This window comes from Myotis brandtii, unplaced genomic scaffold (genome assembly GCF_000412655.1).
Source record: "Myotis brandtii unplaced genomic scaffold, ASM41265v1 scaffold468, whole genome shotgun sequence".
Classification (NCBI taxonomy): Eukaryota; Metazoa; Chordata; class Mammalia; order Chiroptera; family Vespertilionidae; genus Myotis; species Myotis brandtii.
The window spans coordinates 1,864,079-1,888,459 of NW_005367874.1; the positions used below are offsets into that span (position 1 = coordinate 1,864,079).

Here is a 24,381-nt window from a genome sequence, read left to right on the forward strand (position 1 = left end):
AGGAGCATCAGTAGGATGATGAGAAAAGCCCTGGAGTTTAAAGGCTCTCTGTGCCTTTCAGCCCGCAACTTGCTCTCTGTCTGACACTTTTCTCCCTGGAGATGCAGCCACAGAGCAGTGCCTGCACCGTGGATACAATGAAAGGACAGCCTCTGGGAATGTCCAAGGGGACACAAGGTAACATGTGCTTTGGTGCAGGGATTTGGAGTTGGAAAGTGAAAAAAACCAGGCAGGACATCAGAAGTCTGCAGCTGCTCAGCTCCAATTCAGCACATTCGAATCCTGCTAATGTGTCATTGTAAGTTCTCACTGAAGTCAATTTGCTTAGTTTTCTCAATATCCTCAGACATTTCAAACACCCTTTGGAAGAAAACAAGTCCTAAAGTTACAATGCTGTTGTGAGTGGATAGCAAAATAAATTTTTTTTCTTGTATTTTTATTACTGAACCAATGAAAGGAGAACGTGCTTGCTACTCCATTTGGGTTAGAACATTTGGTTCTCATTTTTGCGGTCTTGGCAGACACCAGCTCTGTGCATGAAGGAGAGAGGCCTGCATTTGCCCTGACCCATTCTTCAGCAATGGGCTGCACAGTTGGCTGTACCCAGTGGCTGGAAAGTCCCCGAGAGAGGTGTCCACAGTTCACTCTGAACTCAAGTTCCCTCTTTTCCCTCAGATGCTCTTGCTGTGCCTTTAAAAATTTTTAATTTATTTTTGCAATGTCATAATGTGTCTGCCTGAGTCAGAGCATACCGTCTGGTGTGCCTGACTCTCCCCAAGGGGTCCTGCTTTCCTCAGCTTCTGACCGAGACATGGGGGATCCAGACTGAAGTGTCCAGGACATAGCATTGGAGAAAGTTAAGGTGGACGGTGTAGGACAGCGAGACCTTGTTATCCTTTGAAGAGTGTAAGTTGGAGGGCACATTCGGGCTCCATCTCCTTTTTACCTTCTGCAATACTGCAAGAGTGATTATGGAGCTCCTGCTCCAAGCCATCCTAGAGATGAATAATAAAAATGCTTCTGCCCTCAGTGATCTCCGGTAGGGTGTGTGTGTGTGTCACAGATGACCAGATGACCAGATTCCATGTCATGGAACTTCATAGGCATTTTGTATGAAGAAGACCAAAATCTCCTCTCCCTCAGCCTATGTCTTTCAGGGCATGTGGTGGTCAGGATAGGATTATGTATCTGAGTCCAGATGGACTGGAGAGAGCATTATTTCATAAGATGCTAATATGCAAAACATATAATACTAGAGGCCAAGTGCATGAAATTCATGCACGGGTAGAGTCCCTAGCGGCTGCCAGCTGCCGGCCAGGGCCTCTCTTCCCCGGCTGCTGGCTGCTGGCTGCTGGCTGGGGCCTCCCTTCATTCCGCGACACCCCCTGGTGGTCAGTGCACATCATAGCGAGTGATCGAACTCCCAGTTGGTCAAACTCCTGAGGGGACACAGGATTGGGACTTGCTTAACAAATACTGATTGTAATTACCATGCCATCTCCTTTTTACCTTCTGCAATACTGCAAGAGTGATTATGGAGCTCCTGCTCCAAGCCATCCTAGAGATGAATAAGAAAAATGCTTCTGCCCTCAGTGATCTCTGGTAGGGGGTGTGTGTGTCATAGATGACCAAAGTCACAACCTTGTAGCATGTCATGGAACTTCATAGGCATTTTGTATGAAGAAGACCAAAATCTCCTCTCCCTCAGCCTATGTCTTTCAGGGCATGTGGTGGTCAGGATAGGATTATGTATCTGAGTCCAGATGGACTGGAGAGAGCATTATTTCATAAGATGCTAATATGCAAAACATATAATACTAGAGGCCAAGTGCATGAAATTCATGCACGGGTAGAGTCCCTAGCGGCTGCCAGCTGCCGGCCAGGGCCTCTCTTCCCCGGCTGCTGGCTGCTGGCTGCTGGCTGGGGCCTCCCTTCATTCCGCGACACCCCCTGGTGGTCAGTGCACATCATAGCGAGTGATCGAACTCCCAGTTGGTCAAACTCCTGAGGGGACACAGGATTGGGACTTGCTTAACAAATACTGATTGTAATTACCATTATCTTCACTGGGAGCTTTGTGAGGGTCACCAGACATTTCTTTTCGGTTATTATTTGTTTTAGGGGAACAAGGTCAGTGACACATTCATTTTTGTTTACCAAGTCACGGTTTCTCTCTTCATCACAAGGCCATGTGATAACAAACTACAGGAAGCAGCATTACTGGTGTGTGATTTTGGCTGTGCCACTGTAACTCAGCAGAGGGGGAGTCACGTTCTCTGGCAGCTCCTACCACGTGGCTTGTCTGTACGATGGCTGAGAACAGGCCAGACAGCAAGCTTGGGGGATGCAGTGACGATTTCCTGATTTCCTTCAATTGCTTCCTTTTCTTGGCTAAACATAAGTGAACGTAGTATATACTCGCCTCACCAAAGAGAGCTTCATATTACATTATGTATAAAACTGACCACAATGATTTGTTACTTAATTTATGAGCACTGGATAAAATTGATCCATATGTTTTGCATCAGGTCAAAAATACTTTTTTTTTATTTCATGAAGAGATATAAATGCCTGACAAAACCGCAAGGGGAATGAGAAAAAATGGCCAACACCTCCAAGTCATCCTTAAATTCTGGGAAAGCCTGAGTTCTAAAAAAAAGCATTTAACTGAAACTTCTCAACCTCCCACCTAAAAATATAATGGGAATTTGGAAGGCAGTGGATCCCCAAGATATGGCAATGATTGACTAGTAATTGAAGCCAGATTCCCAAAGTAGGATATTTTCATCTCAGTAGCTTTCCTGCAGAATGATGTCATGGAACCTTTCATATTATATCACTGGAGCTGTGCTTTGGGTAGACATGTACTGAGATGACTCCATAACTAGAAAATCAGAAACTCCCAGTTCATGGATCTGGACTATGGGATGCACTCTGTGTTATACTCACAGTGACCCTGTGAGCATAACACAGGCTGCAATGCATAGTATCGTCCCATTGTCTAAAGCAGCGGTTCTCAACCTGTGGGTCATGACCCCTTTGGAGGTCTAATGACCCTTTCACAGCTGTCACCTAAGACCATCCTGCATATCAGATATTTACATTACGATTCATAACAGTAGCAACATTACAGTTATGAGGTAGCAATGAAAATAATTTTATGGTTGGGTCACAACGTGAGGAACTGTATTTAAAGGGCCAGAAGGTTGAGAACCACTGGAAAGGCTCTGAGAGTTAAGCGCTTTTGTTAGGGTCCCAGCTTGTAAGTGGCAGAGCCAAAATTGGAATCCATGTCTTTGCTGACAAGGCACACACTACTTCTGCCAGGTCATAATATGAGAGGGGCTGATGGGCTACCTTGTTCCATGATGTCACCTTGACTCATCCGCCTCTATGCAAAAAAATAAAAAAAGTCATCTTTAAGGTCATTTCTCTGGGAGTGAAAATCAGAATCAAAATATGAATATTTTATGAGACAGAAATACATTCACAGTGAACTTGTTTATGAAAAACAACAACAAAGCGGGATCCATGGTTGAGAAAATCAATGAATCAGAAAGCCAATGTTAGAATGAAGAAGAGCTTTGAAGACATAGGGACTTGGGTTTGAATCCTAAACTGGGGTTTTAGAATTTATCAAATAAATATGCAGCAAATAAAGCAAGTGTCTCAGTTATTATTTTTCTTATCTATGGATGGAGGTTCTGTTTTCTGTTATAAAATATTGTGTGAAGATACAACAACAACAACAACAACAACAAATATATATATATAATCTCGCAGTCTCTGTAATAAAGTAGTTGCCCAAAAAGCGTTTGCAGCATAATGTAGGAAGCAAGTCACAAATAACCATCATTGTAACAGCACACATTGTTTTCTCTCTCTAGCACAGAGAAAGGGAGAAGACACAGAGTTGTGGTTGGGGTGGGTGGGGAGGCATCAAGTTGGTGTGGGGAGGTGGCCATGGCTATGAGGAATTGGATGTCTGACAGGGTGGTGGGTTAAACAGAGAGAAGAGACCCCTAAAAAGAGATCGAGGGAACTGGAATGGAAGGTGGGTGACTGATGGCTCCTCAGGCTGAGCCTCTCCTCTATCAATTTCTCCAGCCTGTCTCCTGTCACCTGTAGACACACTGTACATGCTGTATTTTCCTGCATGCACCATGCCACTGGGCTCTTGTTCATGCTGTTCCCCAGAACACATATCCCCTGGTTTTCACCTGGCTCACTTTATTGTCCTTTGGGTTCAACCCTTCGGATAAACCTTCCCAGGATCTCCATTGGTGATCTCTGACTTTCCCGGTGCATTTTCTCCTCTATCAATGATTTCTGTATGGGTTAGTCTCTGCTCTGAGCTGCTCCTCAGGGTAGGGTTTGTGTCTTGTTTGTTTCTACATTCCTAGAATTCAGCACTGTACCTGGTATGTTGTTATTACTCTAAAAAGACTGGACCAAGGTGAAACATCAGGATTCCTTGCCCTATTTTGTGAGCTTTTATATGACATCAGGCATATAAATAAATAAATAAATAAATAAGAATTAGTCAAGAAAGTAATACAAATCCTCATAATCCCTAGTTATAATCTTATATAATAAAAGAGAAACATGCAAATTTACCGTACCTCTGCTACACTCACAAGCCACGCCCACAAGCCACGCCCACAAAGCCACTCAGAGCGACTATATGCAAATTAACCCAACCAAGATGGCGGCCAGCAGCCAAGGAACTGGAGCAAGCATGAGGCTTCGTTGCCTCGGCGATGGAGGAAGTCAAGCTTCCTGCTTTCCCTGGCCTGCTGTGCCTCCGCTCAAGGCAACAAAGTTTCAATTATAGAAGATAAACAAATCCCAGATACCTGCGTCCAGCCAGCCTTGGGTGGCTGGGGGCTATGGCCAGCCTGAAAACAGCCATCAGCCCCTCACCCAGGCTGGCCAGGCACCCCAGCAGGGACCCCCACCCTGAAGGGGCGGCACACCAGTGGACAGATGCTCAATGCAGGAGCTGCCCCCTAGCGGTCAGTGCACTCCCACAGGGAAAGCTCTGCTCAGCCACAAGCCAAGCTGATGGCTGCCAGTACAGCGGTGGTGGCGGGAGCCTCTCCCGCCTCCTCAGCAGCGCTAAGGATGTCTGACTGCAGCTTAGGCCTGCTCCTCGCTGGCAAGTGGACATCCTCCGAGGGCTCCCGGGCTGCCAGAGGGATGTCTGACTGCCAGCTTAGGCCCATTCCCCCAGGGAGCGGGCCTAAGCCAGCAGGTGGTCATTTCCCGAGGGGTCCCAGACTGCGAGAGGGCACAGGCCAGGCTAAGGGACACCCCCGAGTGCACAAATTTTTGTGCACCGGGCCTCTAGTATAATAATAATAACTATAATATACATAAGATGTAAAAATGAGTCAGATTTTTTCTCACAAACACAATCTACATAGACATTTAAAAATCATCACTAAACAGGAAAAATTTCAGGCAGTCCTTGAAGTTCAAATTTTATATCTAATGTGTCTGCATATTTATTCATGCAGCAACAAAAGGAAATGCAATCAGGCTCAGTGGAAGGAATGGCCACATCAGAAAGTACAGTGCAACACTGATCTAGGGACAGTTTTCAGGAAACTCCTCGGGGGTGCATCGCACTCCACACCCATTCAATCCCAGTGTTTCTCAGTTGAGGCTACAGTGTATTAGGAGCTGGAATGGGGAACCTACATGGGCTTTGAAGCCAGGTACCTTTTCTACTCATTCTCTGTATGGGCTTGAACAAACAAATTAGCCTCCACTTGCCTCAGTTTCCTCATATGTAAAATGAGGGTTGTTTGAGTATTAAAAGAGTTAATATATGTAAGGGGCTTAGAGCAGTGCCTGGCCCTATAGCAGTGGTTCTTAACTTTTTGGCCCTTTAAATACAGTTCCTCATGTTGTGACCCAACATCAACATTATTTTCTTTGCTACTTCATAACTGTAATGTTACTACTGTTAGGAATCGTAATGTAAATATCTGATATGCAGGATGGTCTTAGGCGACCCCTGTGAAAGGGTCATTCAACTGCCAAAGGGGTCGAGACCCACAGGTTGAGAACCGCTGCCCTATAGCAAGTGCTCAATAAATATAATTATTTACCATCTTCAGCCCTTGACTGTTCACTGGTAAATGCCAGCATAGCTCAAATGTCATTATTTATCCATCCATTCAGTCACTTAGCCACATTTTTGAGTGTTCACAGTGCCTGGCACTGTGCTGGATGCCAGTGGCACAGAAAATGAATAAGACGTGGTCCTTGTGCTTCCTAAATTCATAGTACATGCACTTGTGTGTTAGGGAGCTTTACAAGTAAACAGGTAATTATAACACAGGATGATAAGGGCTCATAAGGAAGGGGACCTAATGGGGTCTGAGCAGGACAGGCTTCCCAGGAGAAGTGATATGGAAGGTGACTATGAGTTGGCCATGTGAGACGTGAGGGTGGATGGAGCAGGTGTATATTATACCTCTATCAATGCCTCAATAGAGGCCTGAATGCAAGAAAATTGTGATGGGTCAGTATGGAAAGTCAGACAGGAAGTGACTAGATGCCAGGCTGGCCACAGGACAAGGAGTCATACGACCAGGCAGAGGAAGCTTGGCTCTTTCCTTTCTTAGCCAGTGGAGAACCCTGAAGACGTCTAAGCAGGGATTAAAATGTTTAAAGAGTTTCTCTTGTTTAAATTGGTTCCTTTGGAAGATTTTTCTAATTCCCAACATGTAGAATGTACTGCTTCTACCTCTGGCCCCTTTGTTCCCCCATAGACTCCTATCAAATAACCGTATCACTTTATTGAGCTTATCTGTTTCCTCAAAGACCATTTTTTTTAGTTATCTCTGCATACCCATAACCTATAACAGTGCTTGGCACAGAGCAGGCATTCAATGGAAACTGCAATGAAAGAAAAAGTTTGGTTTTAGAAAAAATGCATTTCTTCTCATATTTTAAGAACAAAGCATTGTCATATGAAATCTGGACACTCAAGTCAACAAAGCGAGTGGTCTTCTCACCGGGATGATGGTGTGATCCCTGAGAGCTGTTGCCCATCAGATTCATAATCTACCACTGAGCAATGCAACCTGTCAGGCACTGTGCTAGGCACCAAGGGAGATATGAAACACAGTTGTGAAAATACTGCGCATATACCCAAAACAACCTCCAAATCCCCAGGGCTTAGCACAGTTCCTGGCAATGCTCAGTTCTCAGTGAATGTTTGTGAGTAAATAATAGATGAAGAAGATGTGAGGAATGTGTGCTAAATGTACGACATACATAATACATGTTCTGAGTCCAGATGCGGGCAAGTAGGTGAGATGCCTAATCTGACAGGGTTTAGGAACGTGGGCCTTGGAAACAGAAAGGATCTGAAGAGACAGTAGGAAGAGGCAGAAGGTTCCAAGGAGAGATAAATGGCAGGAACATCATTTCACACAGACTAATAACCCCTTAATGAAATCTAAGCAATTGGAAATCATCAAAGCTCTGATCATAGTTGGGTTATATTGGAATTCACACAAGAGAAACAATTTTTCAGGCAAATTATAATCTGGGCTATGGTTATGAAAAGACTAGCAGTTGCTTGAGCAGACAGCCTAAGAGGGCCCTCATGACAATGTTAATTAAAGCAAAGTTAATTAGTTAATTAAAACAAAAGTGGCAAATGGCAGTTTCTAAAATTAAGGTGGAGGCAATACTAATGTTTCTGCCACCGGAATTCCTAGGGGCGGGTTTTACCTTCTGAGAAAATTTCTGATGCAGGGTTATATGCCTCTGTTATTATTTAGCTATGAAAGGCCCACTGAGGACCTCAGCCTCACAACCCTGGAAATTCTGAATCTTGTAGAGCAGAACTTTCGACTCATCAAACTCAATGCTTTATTTAGGCCAGAACTGGTTTTGTGTTTGTTTGTCAATCTGCAGCCGAAGTGAAGGCCTTAAGTAGAAACTTGGCATTAACTGCTTGACAATGATTTGATGGTGCACCACATGTGCTGGGAATTAGTGCCTAGAACCAAAGTGTTAATCACAGGGACCTCTATACATTGATGGCATAAATGGTATGTTTCTATATTAAAAAAATCTCTCGTGACTCACTGCCTTTTAAATAAAAATCTCCCTTTGCTATTTCAGTGAATTGAATGACTGACTGGATATTTTTCTTTTGTCTGTTCTAGGGTGAACCTATTTAACTTCCCAGTAAACTGCTAGATCTGCTGGAATTAGTTCTATTCTTCCCTTAGGTTTTCAGAAAACAGAAGTGATCTCCATGACCGGAGGTAGAAATTGGCTCTTTCTGCTAGCCTCACAGCAGATTGGATTTACAAGTCAGGCCTCAGGAACATGTCTACTTTTTTTGGCTCTGATGAATTTTCTTCCAAGTGAGTCTCCTTTTTAGTATTGATTCTCTGGAATGTTAATAGAGTTACTTGAAAAAAATAGTTCAGTGTTCCAAAGCTTGGGAAAAGATCGGAAAAAAATTAATAGATGACTGATTAGTTTCCACACTCAAGACTTCTCAGTGTTTACTTCCAATACAAGGGTAGTCAGAGTTTTTTTTTTTTAATTTGTTTAACCAAATAAGTTTTTATTTATTTATTTATTTTTTTTATGGAGCAGTTTGTAAGAATAGCTTTCCGAAGAATACATTCTGGGAAATGTTCAGCTCAAGTGCCAAAAAGCTGAGGCCTGTTATAAAAAGAGCTTCATAACTGGCTAGTCTATGGGCAAGTCTTCTAACCATGCTGGACCTCAAACTCCTCATCTGAAAAATGGGAATGATTATTGCTTCTACTTTCAATATTTTGTGACCATGAGACAATTGTATTACTACTACTACTATTACTATTATGTACTGCTTACTGGTTTATCCAATAGCACTTGACACCATTCCCTTTTCCCTTTCTGTTTCCATTATGGATGATATAAAAGCTAAATGCACACTTTCTTATACTTATGCAGCTAGGGATAGCTATATGAGATGACTTCGTCCATGAAACATAAAGGTAATTTTTATGGGACTCTAAGAAGACTTTTTTCTCTAACAAAGGGATGCAATGCATAGAACCATGACAGCCAACATGCAACCTTTAGCAGAAGGTATATAGAATAGCAGAGATGTTAGCTCTGGAATCACTGAGCCATGGAGGAATACTAGGAACAGTTTACCTGCATATTTCCTGTGGTATGAGGAAAATGAAACCAAACAAGTCATATAGGCCTCTGAAAATCTGGCTTAATCTTTCCTGCAACTGAACACATTTCTAAAAGGTTTATCTGCCATTTATTGAGTACTTTTTATGTCTGATACTAAGAATTTAACACATACCACTTAATTTACTCCTCACAACAGGATTACTTATCTACCATTTTACAGTGGAAGAAATGAACTGAAGTACTTTGTTCAAATTTAAATAGTACCCTGGGTCCCAATAAATTGGCTCATGACATATTGCAGAATTGAAGCCAGAGAAGTATAAGTAATGGGGGTAATTTAGAATAAAATGTGGAAGTATGAGAAGTACCCAAGTTCACTAGTTTGCCATTATTTAAGCTCCAATGTGATAGGCAATGCAGTACATACTGGCCTTTATAAAACCATAAACTAAACAGGGAGGTAAATCCATGCATAACCAGTCATATTCTTCAATGTGATAATTATTATGCTAGTGTTATGAACACCTGAGTTTGGATCACAAAGAATAAATACTTACTTTGAGAGCTCCTGTGAGGCATAGAGGAAGGAATTTTAGTTTGGATCTAATTTATTGCTTAAGGTTGTAGCTTAAAAGGGGAGAAGGTATGGCATCCACTTGACACATATGAACCCATTTAGTCTCACAACCACTGGATGAAGTATGTATTTCATCATCTCCATTTATAAGAGGAGGAAACCGAGGCCCAGAGAAGTTAAGTGATTGGCCTACAGTTATGTCACACAGCTAGCAAGTGATGCTGCCAGGATCCAATCCCAGTGCTGTCTAGTTCTGCATCCTGCTACCTTTAGTAGAGTATCTACTGTGTGCCTGGACTTTACACACATTATTCCTTTCTCTCTTTCCAATCTTATGAAGTAGGTGCTATAATCTCAATTTGGAAGATGAAGAGATGAAGTCTCAGCTCAAACTCAGGAGAACCTGGCTGCAAAGCCAGTGCTCTTCACCACTGCTCCATGCTGTCTCTCTAAGGAGCCCGCCCTAGAGAGTTTGGGGGGTACTTAGGCACAGACTCACAATTCTGTCCCTGTAGCAAACTGTTTCCTCTATCAGGATGCCAACGAAGACTTATTTACGAAGACTTATTTCAGTTTAAAGAAAGGCTGATAAATTAAGTTTGACAAAATAAATTTTCTTAGACAACATAAAAGGCTGATCTTGCAGAAGTTTCTGAAAATGAATGTTTTAGAGAGAAGTCAGGAAGGTAGATGGAAAACATGCCAGCAGGTTTGAGATATGGAAGGGCTTCTGTGTATAGAACATGACATCTCCAGGATTTATTGAAGAAATAGAAGACGTAGTTTTCCCCGAGGTTTATAATTTTGTTGACTACCTTGAACAAGTGGCATGAAAATATATGAGAGGCATACAGGAATTAGAAAAGAATTGAAAGTGGCAAGGATACATGTTAAAAATGCAAATGAATTGGGCCATGTGGGTAACTCTAAGTATCTTGTGAGTCCTTTTCCGTCCTCAGCAGACACAGAATCTTTACCATTACCACAACTCAGGCTTTGAGGGATTAGAGTTTATAGAAAATAGAACTTTTTATGTAGGCTAAATGATAGTTAAAAGAATTGTTCAAGCAATATCATTTAGCCATTTATCTTGCATTTATTTATCTAGACTTTAGGGAACTTGTCAAATCTCTGCAGAGTTAGCAGATGATTTCCTGAGTAGCTCTTTTGTACACCAAAATGATGCATTATTAACATGTATCCTTACCACTCAATTCTTTTCTAATTCCTGTATGCCTCTCATATCTTTCCATGCACCTGGTGCAAGGTAGTCAACTAAATTGTAAACCTCAGGGATAACTATGTCTTCTATTTCTTCAATAAATCCTGGAGATGTCATGTTCTATACACAGAAGCCCTTCCATATCTCAAACCTGCTGGCATGTTTTCCATCTGCCTTCCCCCTCACCACCCCCCTTTTATTTTCTTTTTCCCATCAGACTATGTACTTCTTAAAGAGAGGAGATCCTTATTCCCAACCAAATAACTTATGTAGTCTTTTTAACACCTTCAAATTTGTTCCCAAGCCACTGATAAGGTGTTTTCATTGCCTTTTGAAGTACCTTAGGGGGCATTTATCATATAAAGTAGTCCCTCACATGGGGGGAAACCATTGACTGTTGACTTCAGATTCTTTTCAGATGGCAACTGCCCAGTAACAAAACCTGTGGCACTGAACTTGGTGGGGTAGATGGGATGGGACTGTGGGCAACAGAGAAAGTGGGAGACTGGTTGGTTGTTTAGAAAGAATATATTCAAAGCTACTGTGTTCTCTTGTCTCTTTCATTTACTTAGACATTTCTCAAAGAGTTCAAGTTTCCCATTAAGAACTAGAATATCAATTCTATATTCTCATGTCGCTATGCGCTGGGCATGTGCAAGTGCAATTGGATGTGTGAGGCTCTTGGTATTCTGTTCTCAGCATCATCTTATTTGTTAATAATTTTCTGTAATCTTTTCTGGTGAACTAGAATTTAGTGCACAATGTATCTCCGTCCCCTCAGGACCTGGAGGGCCTTGCCATGGCTCAATGACTTAACTGTGCTCTCTCTGCCCTCTTGACCTCACCCCCTTTTGCGGTAACTCTTTGCTTTATCAGAGGTCTCAGTTTCTATGTTTCTGCCTTGGCCTGAGTCACTGGGTCCACATCCAATTAACCCCACAAAAACTATTCAAATGTCCAAAGCCCCTTTCCCAACACCCTGCTCCCTAGAGCTTCATTCACTCAAGTATTTTCCATTTAAAAGGCCCAGGAAGCAAATGTCACTGCTTCAGCCAATAGCGGCCCACGCCCACAGGGTCCCCACAGCTTTTACCTTAGGGTTTCCCCGGAGGAGCCTCTCCTCTTCCACAGATTGACTAGGCTGCTGGACCTGCTGGCGGCAGAGGATGACTTGCCATCCCCCACGTGCATGCGCACCACGGTGGACGTGGTGAAGGCGCTGCGCACGTTTCTCTCCGGTTTGGCCAGGATGATGTACACCTTCGGCACAAACATGCAGCCTAGCGCCACGGTGGCACTGAGGCTGACTGAGAAGCACATGGTGATGATTTTGTAGTTGCTACCAAAGTAGATGGGCACGAAGGCCAGCCATATGATGCAGGTGGTGTACATGGTGAAGGCGATATACTTGGCCTCGTTGAAGTTAGCCGGGACGTTTCTGGTCTTGAAAGCGTAGAAGGTGCAGCTCAAAATCAGCAACCCATTGTATCCGAGAGGAGTGACGACTCCTAGGTTGGTGGTATTACAAATCAGGTAGACCTCCCGGATGCTTGGGTAGTCGTGCATGATATCAGGAGGCTCCATTATAAAGAGGGCGACGATGATGCCCAGCTGGATGCATATGAGAATGAAAGCAATCACCAGCTGGGCACAGGCACTCATGAATCGGGGCTTTTTGGTACAGATCTTCTTCTTGCTGCCGGCCAGGATCCTGGCAATACGGTTGGTCTTTGTTACCAGGGCTGAGTAGCTCATGGCTGGGGAGAGACCAATGCCGATTCTCTGAAGGTAGCAGTAGATCTGTTTGGGCTTTGCAATGAGGCAGAAGGTGCATAGGTAGCCCAGGCAGATGCCAGCCAGGATAATGTAGCAGAGTTCCCTGCTGGAGGACTTGACTACTGGAGTGTCGCGGTAAATGATGAAGACTGCCGTGACGAACAGGGTGGCCAGCAGGCCGAGGCAGGCAAACACCACAGCTGCAATGGGCTCAGGGTCACCCCAGCGAAGGTACTGTACTGGGATCAACTCACAACCTGCAGAGACACAGACACATATTGAAACAGAAGGAAGAAACGTTTACTCGGGCCAGTTGTGACGAAATTACAAGCCGCTGCTTAGGAACCTTTCACATTGTCTCCAATCTACCATTCCAATCTCAGAATCCCATGCTACTCGTTTCTTCCTATATTCACTTCTAAAATATTTATCTCCGTATTATTAATACATATTCTGTGCTAGGAGCTGTTCTAGGATCTGAAAACAAAATGGTAAAGAACATGAACATGTTTTCTGCCTTCATAAAAAATAATCATGGGGTGGGTGCTTCCGAAGAATTACAACTGTAATAAGGGCCATGAAGAAGTAGGGTAAAGAACATGAACATGTTTCCTGCCTTCATAAAAAATAATCAGGGGGTGGGTGGGTGCTTTCGAAGAATTACAACTGTAATAAGGGCCATGAAGAAGTATATTATCAGCCCTGACCAGTTTGACTCAGTGGATAGAGTGTTGGCCTGCGAACTGGGGACAGCTGGTATCTCTGTATAGCATCAGCCCTGACCAGATTGACTCAGTGGATACAGCGTCGGCCTGCGAACTGAAGGGTCCCAGGTTCGATTCCGGTCAAGGGCATGTACCTTGGTTGTGGGCACATCCTCAGTAGGGGGTGTGCAGGAGGCAGCTGATCGATGTTTCTCTCTCATCGATATTTCTAACTCTCTACGCCTCTCCCCTCCTCTCTGTAAAAAAATCAATAAAATATATTAAAAAAAAGAAGTATAGTATGAATCTTGACCCAGTCTATGGGGGCAATAATGTCTTCCCTCAATAGGAATTAGCAAATGAAAGTATTGGTTTGGCTGCATTTGGGAATTCAGTAGGTCTGGCAAACAGATTGATTGTAAGGAGAGAGCCAGGAGACACTGGAAGCAAGAAAGGAGGTCACCATACAAGAGTGTGAGGAGTGACCTAAGATAAGGCTGGGAGGTGGGTGGGAGGGAATCTTGTAGGGCACAGTCCTAGATCAATGGGCAGTCATTGGAGAGATATATGTAGAGGAAACGACACAGTCACATTTGTGTGTGTTTTAAACATGCCTTTGGTTGCTGTGTGGATTTTGGATAAGATAAAGGTGTGGGCAGATTTGAGAGTTATTTGAAGCAATACAGAGTATTTAAATTGATGTGGGGATATAGGAGAGAAAAGTCATCAAGGATGACCAATATTGGATCAATCTATGCTGTCCTTGAATCTACTATATAGAAAAATCAGGGTTTTCAGAGAATCATATGATTCCAATGTTATAGAAGAGAAGATAGTGTTTAAAAAAAGGAGCGTGTAGTAGAGGAAAACTGATTCCAAAGGCAAACAGTTGGTCTCTATGGCACGTGCCAACACTCCCCAAATTATTCTCCACTCTTGGCTTGCAAGGTTTGTTTGTTTGTTTTTAATGTCACTTTTTTACACAACAGAAAAAAGTGACAAAATGTGGTATCATTTGGGTTACATGCCTTCTTTTAAAATTTCTTTGGGACAGTAGTTCTCGAACCTGGCTGAACAATGGGACCACCAGGAGATATTGTTATGAATCACTGTGGCCTGAGTCTCACTGACATTGTTTCTGGTTTAATTGGCCTGGGCATCAGAATTTTTTTTTTAAATTAATAAATCTTTTATTGTTCAGATTATTACAGATGTTCCTCTTTTTTCCACCATATCTCCCCTCCACCAGGTTCCCACCCCACCCCATGCCCTTACCCCCTACCACTGTCCTCATCCATAGGTGTAAGATTTTTGTCCAGTCTCTTCCCACACCCCCCACACCTCCTTCCCCCCAAGAATTGTCAGTCCATTCCCTTTCTAAGGGCATCAGAATTTTTAAAGGCACTTTAAGTGCTTCTAAATTTGCAGCTGAAGTTGAGAACCATTGATCTAGAAAGATCATTCCTGTGAATTAGATATAAAAAATAGAATTGAGATAGCTTTATTCTGAGTAGGAAAGGAGTTGAGTAATCTGGAGGAGTGGCTATTTGAGGAATGTGGCAGAGATTACTAATTGCTTGCCAATATATTTTCTCCCCTTTATCCTCAGGAACAGACCAATTTCATGGGGCGTGATAAAAGATGCCGCTAAAGCATATTTTCCAACAGCCTTTGCAGTCAGGTTTTCCATGTGACTAGGTTTTAGCCAATAAGATGCCAGCAGAGAACTCTTTTAAAGGAAATGACTCATCTTGGTGAGACCCTTTTTGTCCTTCCCTGCTTTTTCCTTTTGCTGCCTGAAATACAAACATGTTGGCTAGAGCTCCAGCAGTTATCTTGGAAGGTAAGATAACTTAAAGGACAGAAAACATGTTCTGGGTTATGGAAAAGAAAATAGAGAGAGAATGCCTGAGTCCCTATTAACCACAGAACCACTGACTAACTCTGGACTATGTACATTACATTTGCCTTGCTTAAACTACTGTTTTGTTTTGTTTGTTTTCTTTTCCCTGATATATGCAGCCAAACCAAATCCTAATTGATATAGGTGTAAGGTTTTCCTATTAACTACCCATATTTTATGATCAAGGGTGTTGTAGGAAGTGGCTACAAAAATCAGCGGTTACTGGGAGTTAAGGGAGGTAACAATAAGTAATGGTAGCAAAGAAGCAATGGGTTTTTCAAAATATTTTTAAGGCAGCTCTGTTGTAAAAAGGAAAGGGAACATTCTTTGTTTCATTATTTTTGGCTTGCCAGTCTTTTTCTTCAAGATCTCAGGTTTCAGAGTCCCATTAGTGTTATAGTTAAATTCACTATGTTTTTTTTTTTATTATCTAAAGTTTTACATAAGGCTCCTTTTTCCCCAATTGACGCCCCCTCATCACTATGGGTTTAATAGGATTTGTGAGTTAGCCGAGGATCCTCAGCACACTTTACAAGACAGTTTCCACAGGAAAATGTATGTTTTATTTTAAAAAGTGTACATTTAATATTGAAACAAAGTACTTTTAACCTAAAAAAGTGTTTGTGGGTAGCCCAAATTAATATAAGAGAGTTATTTTACATAATGTTGTTAATTATAAATAAATGTATACATCATTGCTAATGAATATACCTGCATCCATATTTTTAGGCACCTGTGTTCACATATGTGCTTATATGTAGGAATTCAACCTCTGAGACCTTAGTGTAACACAGGGTTATGCTTCATATTTATAAATTTGTTCATTGTAGGAACTAATTGCAACAGTAAAATAGGAATTAGTCATTCTTATTTTTATTCTTTTCTAATAATTTATTTATAACACCGATATGAAAATGAAATTTACTACCTACTGTAGTTAATTCTATAGGGACCAGTTTCCTTGTTGGTCATGAGCTACTAATGTCCCAGTAATTTACTGATATAGGAAACGTTATATGATACCTGAAGCAGAACTCCTTTCATTAGCTAGAGAGAATCAACTGGAAAAATCTAAATATTTACATTAAGGGCTTTCATTTTACTCTCTTCTTTTTTCTTGCTGTTTTGTTAAATTTTAATTGCTTTGATATAAATGTAATTAACACCCTAATTACTAAATGTTTTGCATATAACATTCACCACTATTTTTACTTCAAGTCTTCATGTGAAACTAATTAACATTATTTGTGAAACTAAAGAAAAAACCCATTAGATATATGTGTAGGAAGAAATGTGCATAAAGCATGCTTCTCATGTGATAGGATAATTTTCACAAATTTACCAGAACTTATACATTCAAATGAATGCTTTTTTTCATTAAATGTGCACTCAGAAGGCTTTATGTTTTGTTTAATGATGCTGCCATTGCACAAAGACTTTGGTAACTATTTTCTTGGAATAGCAAATTGGATTCTGATTAGAGTGTTATAATCACTGAACTTATAATTGGATAAGATCTTGAGTTTTCAAAAATGGATGTTCATCACACTTAGTGTAGAGCCTACAAAAGTACAATTCGAGGGTCTAAACTTGGGAGATTTTTGAATCAATACTTTTAGAATGATATAAAGAAATCTTAGTTTGAATAAGCAAGCTCAATGACTACATAATTGGTCCTTGGTTGGCAACCCAGCCTTAGAGATTATGAGGTTGACTTCTCATCCAGCGTGAAAATGTCTTATATAATAATTTCAGGATGTGATCACCCTAATCCTACCTAAAGCTTTCTATTATCTCATGGACAGGACTAGTGGTGGGGGAAGATGGATTAGAAAGGCAGGTCAGGAAGGCAGGTGGAGACTAGAGGCAAATAAATTGGCCAGAAAGGCTATCACAAGAGGAAAGTCAAGAGATGGGAGAGAAAAAACTTAAAGTCATTGCACTAAAGAAAACAGTTAGCTAATAAAGACATTTTAGAACTAGGATTGAAAGAAATTATAAGGCAGACAGACAGAATCAGGAGAGAGGCTTCTAACCAAGTTGGTTGCAATGCTATTAACTAAGATAAGGACTGTAGGAAGTAAAGGGTCACATGTTATGGGAATGGTGTCTAGTTCCAGTTTGGAAATGTGCTTGAAGTATCTATGACCTACTGAGAAAACAGAAGTAGAGGCTTAGAAGAGATATCAGGGCGGAAGTTACAGCTTTAAGAATCACCTGTTTATAGGAGGAAGTAAGAGACGTGGAAATGAAAACAATCAATGAGGAAATTCATAGTTGTAGATGAGGGCAGAGCCTAGAGGTCTTGTGTGATACCAACCTTAGGGAATGGCAGAGAAGAGGATATGTGAGGGAAGTCATAAGATAGAGGGAAGTCCTAGAAGGAACGAAGTGTGGCAGAAGCCAAAGCAAAGTGGTTAATTGGATGGTCCAGCATACCTTCCTCTAAAAACAACACTTCAGTTTTAGTTTTTCTTAAATCCTTACCCAAAGAGCTTTGAGCTTCAGGTTTACAGATACCTATCCTGGTGGTATATCATTCTCTTATATTCCCTCTATGCTTCCCCTCCCAACTCCCCCCACCACCACCCACACACACTCCTATTAGACCTGTTTTGTACAAGGAGTAATATCCTTCCATTGCTGTAGTCCTATCATGGAACATGATCTACCAAATCTCAGAATCTTGAGGTAATGCTAACCCTAGTGCAATGTACATTTAAATTTTCATTGATTACTATTTTTACTATGTGCATTGGTCTACAAACACCTGAATGCCCCAGTATTCTACCTAATTCTCTTCTTTATTTTCTTCTATTTAATGGTTTTCTGGGTATTTTCCCCATAGTTTTCTGTTTTATCAGTTTCATTCTTGGTCCAATCGTAAGTTACTGGAAGTACTCTTAGTATACTGGTAAGTTATACATACCAGAAGGGCATGCAGAGTTTTACTAAGAATCTATAGTGTATATATTTTATAGTTTTATCATAAATTTAATCAAGTTAGCATATGCCATCATATTTTAGATTAAAGAATCTTAGATCGTGTCAGTGAAGTTCCCTCATAGCAAACATGTTTCTCAGAAGATGCACATCACATTGGTTTCTAGAACTGCCAAACAGCCATAGGTTAGAAAACCATGGCCTATTTTCTGATCACATCTATTTAAGTAGCTATCCACTTCTCACTTCCATCCCCTTTCATGCTTGATCCATATTCTATGGTTCTCTACTACAATTCATCCTTTCATAGCTTGAAGTGAAATATATATTGAAAATGCAATTGTTGTTTTTTTTTAAAGGGAAAGTGAACTGCCAAAATGGTATTATCTATGCTCATCTTGTGATTCCGCCAATGTGTTTGGATACACCAAATGGAGGGGCCCCTGATTTCCTGGACACCCCTAAAATGATACGACCCCTCAGTAATGACTGGTGCTCACGCTTACTGTTTGGTTATTAGTCTTACAGGGTTAACATTACTGTATTAATAGTCCTAGACTATTGCATTTACAAACCCTATTCCAAGTGTCTGTTCAGGCAGTAAGAATGAGAAGTCAAAGATCCTGTGACAGATGCCTGATATTCTGTAAGTAGGCTAGGCAGGAACTCCTTAACAAGCTTCATTATTCCTGGTATATTTTTGAGGAAAGGAGGTTACTGTTGAAAATCTCTGAGAATCAGATGTACGTGTCCTCAGCTGCTGGTTAGGCCACTTCAGGTGTACTACATTGATACATGAACAATAGTTCTGCCCAGAGTACAAGGTGTTGACTGGTGACTAACAGCATCAGGCTTGCATTCAAATGTGTTCCATCGCAGACCTCCTAAATGCCTTTCCTCCTCTCTTTACCACTCTGGCTTTGGATCTCTAAGGTGTTGGTCTGAGATAGCAAAGGGATGCAGACTCAGATTTTTTCTGCATTGTCCATATCCCCAATCTTGTAATACTATCTGTTCACTCAGGCTAAGCTAAAGGTTTTCATAACATCCATAGTTCAGAAGAATTGGAATTATGTGTGAGTGATAGAGAAAGAGAGAGGGAGGGAGGGAGAGAGAATATTGTTAATGTCTGTCTTCTGTCCTCCCTGCTTGACTATAAGCACCCTGATGTAAAGGACTTTGTCTCTTTTGCTCACAAATGGATCCCCAGTACTGATCATAGTGTCTCACTCATACGGTTAACATAGCAATTTACAAATTAATGTATTTACTATATAACCAAAATGTATAATTATCATCTGGCAAATGGATCAAATCATTTTCAACAAAATTTTTTGTTTCCTATAAGAAGTTCTAAATTACAGAACTGTTATGTACTGTTATAGACAGAAGGCTAAATTCAGTGCATTGCATCTAAATTTTAGTCAAATTCTACTAACTAAGAAAGGACAAAACTAAGTAAGCACTTTAAACACTTACTATCTAGCAGTGTGACATGTTTCACATTAGAAATATTCCTGGTATTGATTATGTATTGATAAGTGTTTTATGATTTACTGATTAACCTAATTCTGAATAATTCATTGAATCTGGGATGTGTGGGTAGAGGAAAAGAATGAGGAAGGCAGTAAACAGCAGTCACTTTTTAACCAGTACCATCTAACTATAAAGTTCAGATTCACTGTTCCCAGGAAAGCTGTTAATTGCAACATTTTTTAGTTTAAGCCAGAAAAAAACAAAAGCACCCCAAGTCCTCTGCAGAGAAGGCATATGATAGAGTTGATTGATTTTTATCATTATCTTAGTGTGAAAACATACCTTGATCACTGCCTCAAATAAAAATTTTAGTTTCTGTCCAAATGTTAGTTAAGTTATATTGGAAATTGCTTCAACTGGAAGCTGTCTTATTCCTGTTTATGCCAGCATTTTAATTTTCCTTTTTTATTTTAAATTCTTTATTGTTTAAAGTATTACATATGGTATTACATATGTCTCCTTTTCCTTCCATTGAGCTCTCCCCAGCCATCCCCACCCCCAGCACATGTCCTCACCCCCCTAGTGTCTGTGTCCATTGTTGTGCTTATATGCATGCATACAAGTCCTTTGGTTGATCTCTTATCCCCCCCTCCCCTGCCTTCCCTCTGAAGTTTGATGGTCTGTTCAATGCTTCTCTGTCTCTATTTTTGTTCATTAGTTTATGTTGTTCATTATATTCCACAAATGAGTGAGATCATGTGATATTTATCTTTCTCTGACTGGCTTATGCATAATGCTCAGTTCCATCCATGCTGTTGTGAATGGTAAGAGGTCTTTCTTTTTTACAGCAGCATAGTATTCCATTGTGTAGATGTACCACCATTTTTTAATCCATTCATCTGCTGATGGGCACTTATGCCAGCATTTTAAAAAAGGAGCATAATTGCCTATGATATGTCAGATGCTCTCCTAGATACCTTAGCTAATCTTTATAATAAACAAGTGAAGTAGGAATCATCAATTCTATTTTACAGAGGGGCAATATGAGCTAACATGTTATGGCTGAGATTAAAATCCTATGGGATTTTTTGCTTGCTTGCTTGATGCTACTATCAGGGAGGCCAACTGATCAAGTGTCCCTCTGAAAGGGGTCCTGAGGCTACTTAGGAAAGAGAATCATGAGTAATTAACAGTGTCTGCCATGGGCAAGACACGGTTAATGGTAATATAAGTATTTGCTATTTGTTACCCTGACCTAAATCCATGCTCCCTTCTGAAAAATCACATTGGTTCAAACTCTTCAGCAAACTTGCCATCCTGGACTATATGTCTTGAGGGTTTCTGGTCAGAGACTCTGATTGGTCAAGTGTTGGTTTCGTGCCCCTGAAATTTTCTAGTGTAGATTTTTTTGAATGGGCAAATACCCACACCAGAAGAGGACAAGGATTGACTATGGGGCATTCTTAACACTAGTCCAGAGGGGACTCACAGCCACCCATTTATCATTAGACCCAGCTCTTCCAGGTTTATTACAGACTAGAGGCCCAATGCACGAAATTTGTGCAAAGGCCTTGGCCCCTGCCGTAGCGGCGGCTGCCTCTGACACAGCCCCCACCCGCTATGGCTTTGTCTGAAAGGAAGGACGTCTGGAAGGATGTCTGGTCTAATTATCATATTACGCTTTTATGATTATAGCTTGTTGGCTTAGATTCACTAAATAAAATTCCCTCAGAGAGTTGAGCCAATTCAGAGCAGTATTTTTAATTTAGTTTTTATTTTTGTTCTTTGTTATTGGTTACATTTTATAGGGGAGCTTGAAACTGTATTCAAAGATTCATTTAATAATTAAGGCGTAAAGATGATTTACTAGTACTGCAGAGTGCCAGGGGGAAGGATTATCACAGATGAACATTTGTAGGGAACAACTTTGAAAAATACGACTTCCGGTCAAACTGCAGATGAAGAGGAAAAACACAGCTTATGAATCTAAATAATACAATGTGCTCCACTTCTACCTTGCCCCTATCCTGTTCACTAGTTAACTCCTCTTTTGTTTCTCATTTTCCAGATTCTCTTCCAGTGTGGCTTTCCTGATTCCCTGCGGCTAAATGACAGGTTCCTCCCCTGTGGTTACACAGTGCCCTGGGCCTGTGCCTATCACAGCCTTGCACACCATTGTTTTGCTGTTGTTGCCCATAATAGCACAACTGTTCTGCTCACAGTGAGTTTGCTTGTCTGCTTCATGTGGTGGACTGTGAACAATCTGAGAGCAGGAGACTGTTTCTTTGCTTTTGCTGTTTCCTGTCCCAAGCACAGAATTCCGCACACAGGCTGTTAAACGGGTTGAATGAATGATTGATTTCATTAATGAAGAGGATAATAGAGTAAGGATACATACACTTCATTTTCAGCTTGCACACAAGCATTTCCCACAAGTATGAGACTTTTGCATTATTTATTTGCATCTCGATTTTTCTATATGTAAAATGGAATAAATGCAGAATTCCATCCCTATAATGAGGGCTTTAATCTGAAGAAATCCTTGTAGAAAAATGCACATAATAACAGTGAAGCAATTTTTCAGGACTGAGTCTATAAAATGCTTAAAGCTATTTTTGTATTTTGTTAGAATAAAACATTAAAGTCATCACTTTAAAACCAATAGACTATCAATGAATTTTACATATATGTTATGAGTTATACTGAGTGTTTTACATTTAATTTCTATTTATTTCTATTAATTAACTGGCTTGCCAGGCTCTTTTCAGAGTCTCTTTCCTCTGGTTTAGTCAGACTCTTAAATTATTTTTTTGCAAATAATCAGCCTACTCAGGCATTTCCTCCTGTGCTGCCGTTCCGTCCGAATCTTCAAAAGCTTTTCCTTTATACGACTCAGAGTTTTTGCAGCCACTTTCTCGGCCCCACAGTATTCCTTCTGTGTTCCCATCGCATTCGTTACACAGCCTTACTTTTTCTCCCTTTTAGAAACATACCAGACTGTTCTAAGGCCCGGGTTTATCTTTTCCTAAGGCTGGTTACAAAATCGTATGCATTACTCTGCCACGGATTTTCCCTCCTGCTTCTCTTCCCATGCCTACTAGCTCCTGAATTTTATGTATCATTATGTATTATAGATATTCCTCAATTAAGCTACTGATATATATTTAAGTAAATAAAATACTCTTTTATTATAAAAAGAAAATATAGGAACAAACCCCACACATATAAGAAAAGTGCACAAGGGGAAGAGTAATGTCTTGTCCTACTCATTAAAGATATTGAAAATGGTTCGCCTAGCACAATTAGAGCACTACCCTCACTTCCTAGTTCAATGCCCATTACCAAGCAGCTACACCATTCACGCCACTGGGCCTGCACCATCGTGACACAAAGGCAGGCGTTTATTCCTTTAAAGGAGTACATGGTTATGCTCTGTGATTCTACTCTGCTAGGCACCGCGCTGAGCACTATACATACACCACTTCTCTTAATAACCACAACAGTCTATGAAGTAGGCACCACTAGTTCATTCCTTTTTAAACCTATGGCCCTTAAGTAGGAAATGCAACAAGATTTTTTTTAAATATATGTGTTCTTTTTAAATTGATTTCATAGAAAGGAAGGGAGAGTGAGGGAGAGATAGAAACATCATGATGAGAGAGAATTATTGATCGGCTACCTCCTGCATGCCCCCTACTATGGATTGAGCCAGCAACCCAGGCATGTGCCCTGACAGGGTTCTTGGGTCGATGCTCACCACTGAACCACACTGGCCAGGCTCATTTCTTTTTAGTTAAGGTAACTGAGGTAGGGTTGGGGCTGAAGAACATTTCAGGTGAAAAGGAACTATATGAGAAGTACAGACATGGACGAGGGGAGAAGGAACGTAAAGGAAACAGCCAGAATGCAGGAATCAGAGGCGTGGAGGAATAATACCTCTACAGCATAGTAATATAGTGTCATCAGAGAATTATAACATCTCCGAGAAGTACTGCTGAGAGTTCAGATGCGAAATCAGTTAAAGCTGTAGGAGGGAAGGTAATAATACCTTCCAGCCTACATCTCAAGGATTAGTGTGAGGGCCACATAAAATAACATGTGACTTGAACAGGGGCTTAATAATTATGAAGTGATAAAAAGAGGAAAAAAAGAAGTACGCACATAAAACAGTAGTGACTCAACATCTGCTAAAGTGTTTTATTAGATTGTCCTATGTTCTTCTGGGAAAAAGCCAGGCCGATTTTATCTTTCTAGCTGTTTATATACACACAGCCCCAAGTAAATGGTATTATATTATCTTAAATTGTTTGTAAGTACAAGGCAGCACATATGGTCTCTGAATTTTCACTCAACTTAATGTGACTTTTAAGAGGTGGTGAAATAGGAGACATTTATCTGTTTCATATTACTCATATAATATACCAGCACTTTATGAAGCACTTTCCAAGCGGGTTAGAGACCAGTGGTAAGCACTGTGCTATAATGTTTTATGTTCTTGGGGGAGAAGGTGATCATTTATTTTGGGTAAGCTATATTTATCAAAAACTGAGATCAATGGAACCACATTGTTTTCTCTATCAGAATGGTTTCTGACCATGATGACATTGTT

General features: G+C 40.9%; 1 protein-coding gene across 1 annotated transcript in view; it reads right to left on the bottom strand.

Annotated features, from left to right (window-relative positions):
* Positions 1 to 24,381, bottom strand: part of GRM5 (glutamate receptor, metabotropic 5) — a gene marked incomplete at its 5' end in the record, with an annotated part of 130,624 nt that overhangs the window by 44,925 nt on the left and 61,318 nt on the right. The window contains one exon of the mRNA XM_005875643.2: positions 12,064 to 13,003. Coding sequence (XP_005875705.1) covers positions 12,064 to 13,003 — 940 coding nt within the window. The remainder of the gene's footprint in view (positions 1 to 12,063; positions 13,004 to 24,381) is intronic.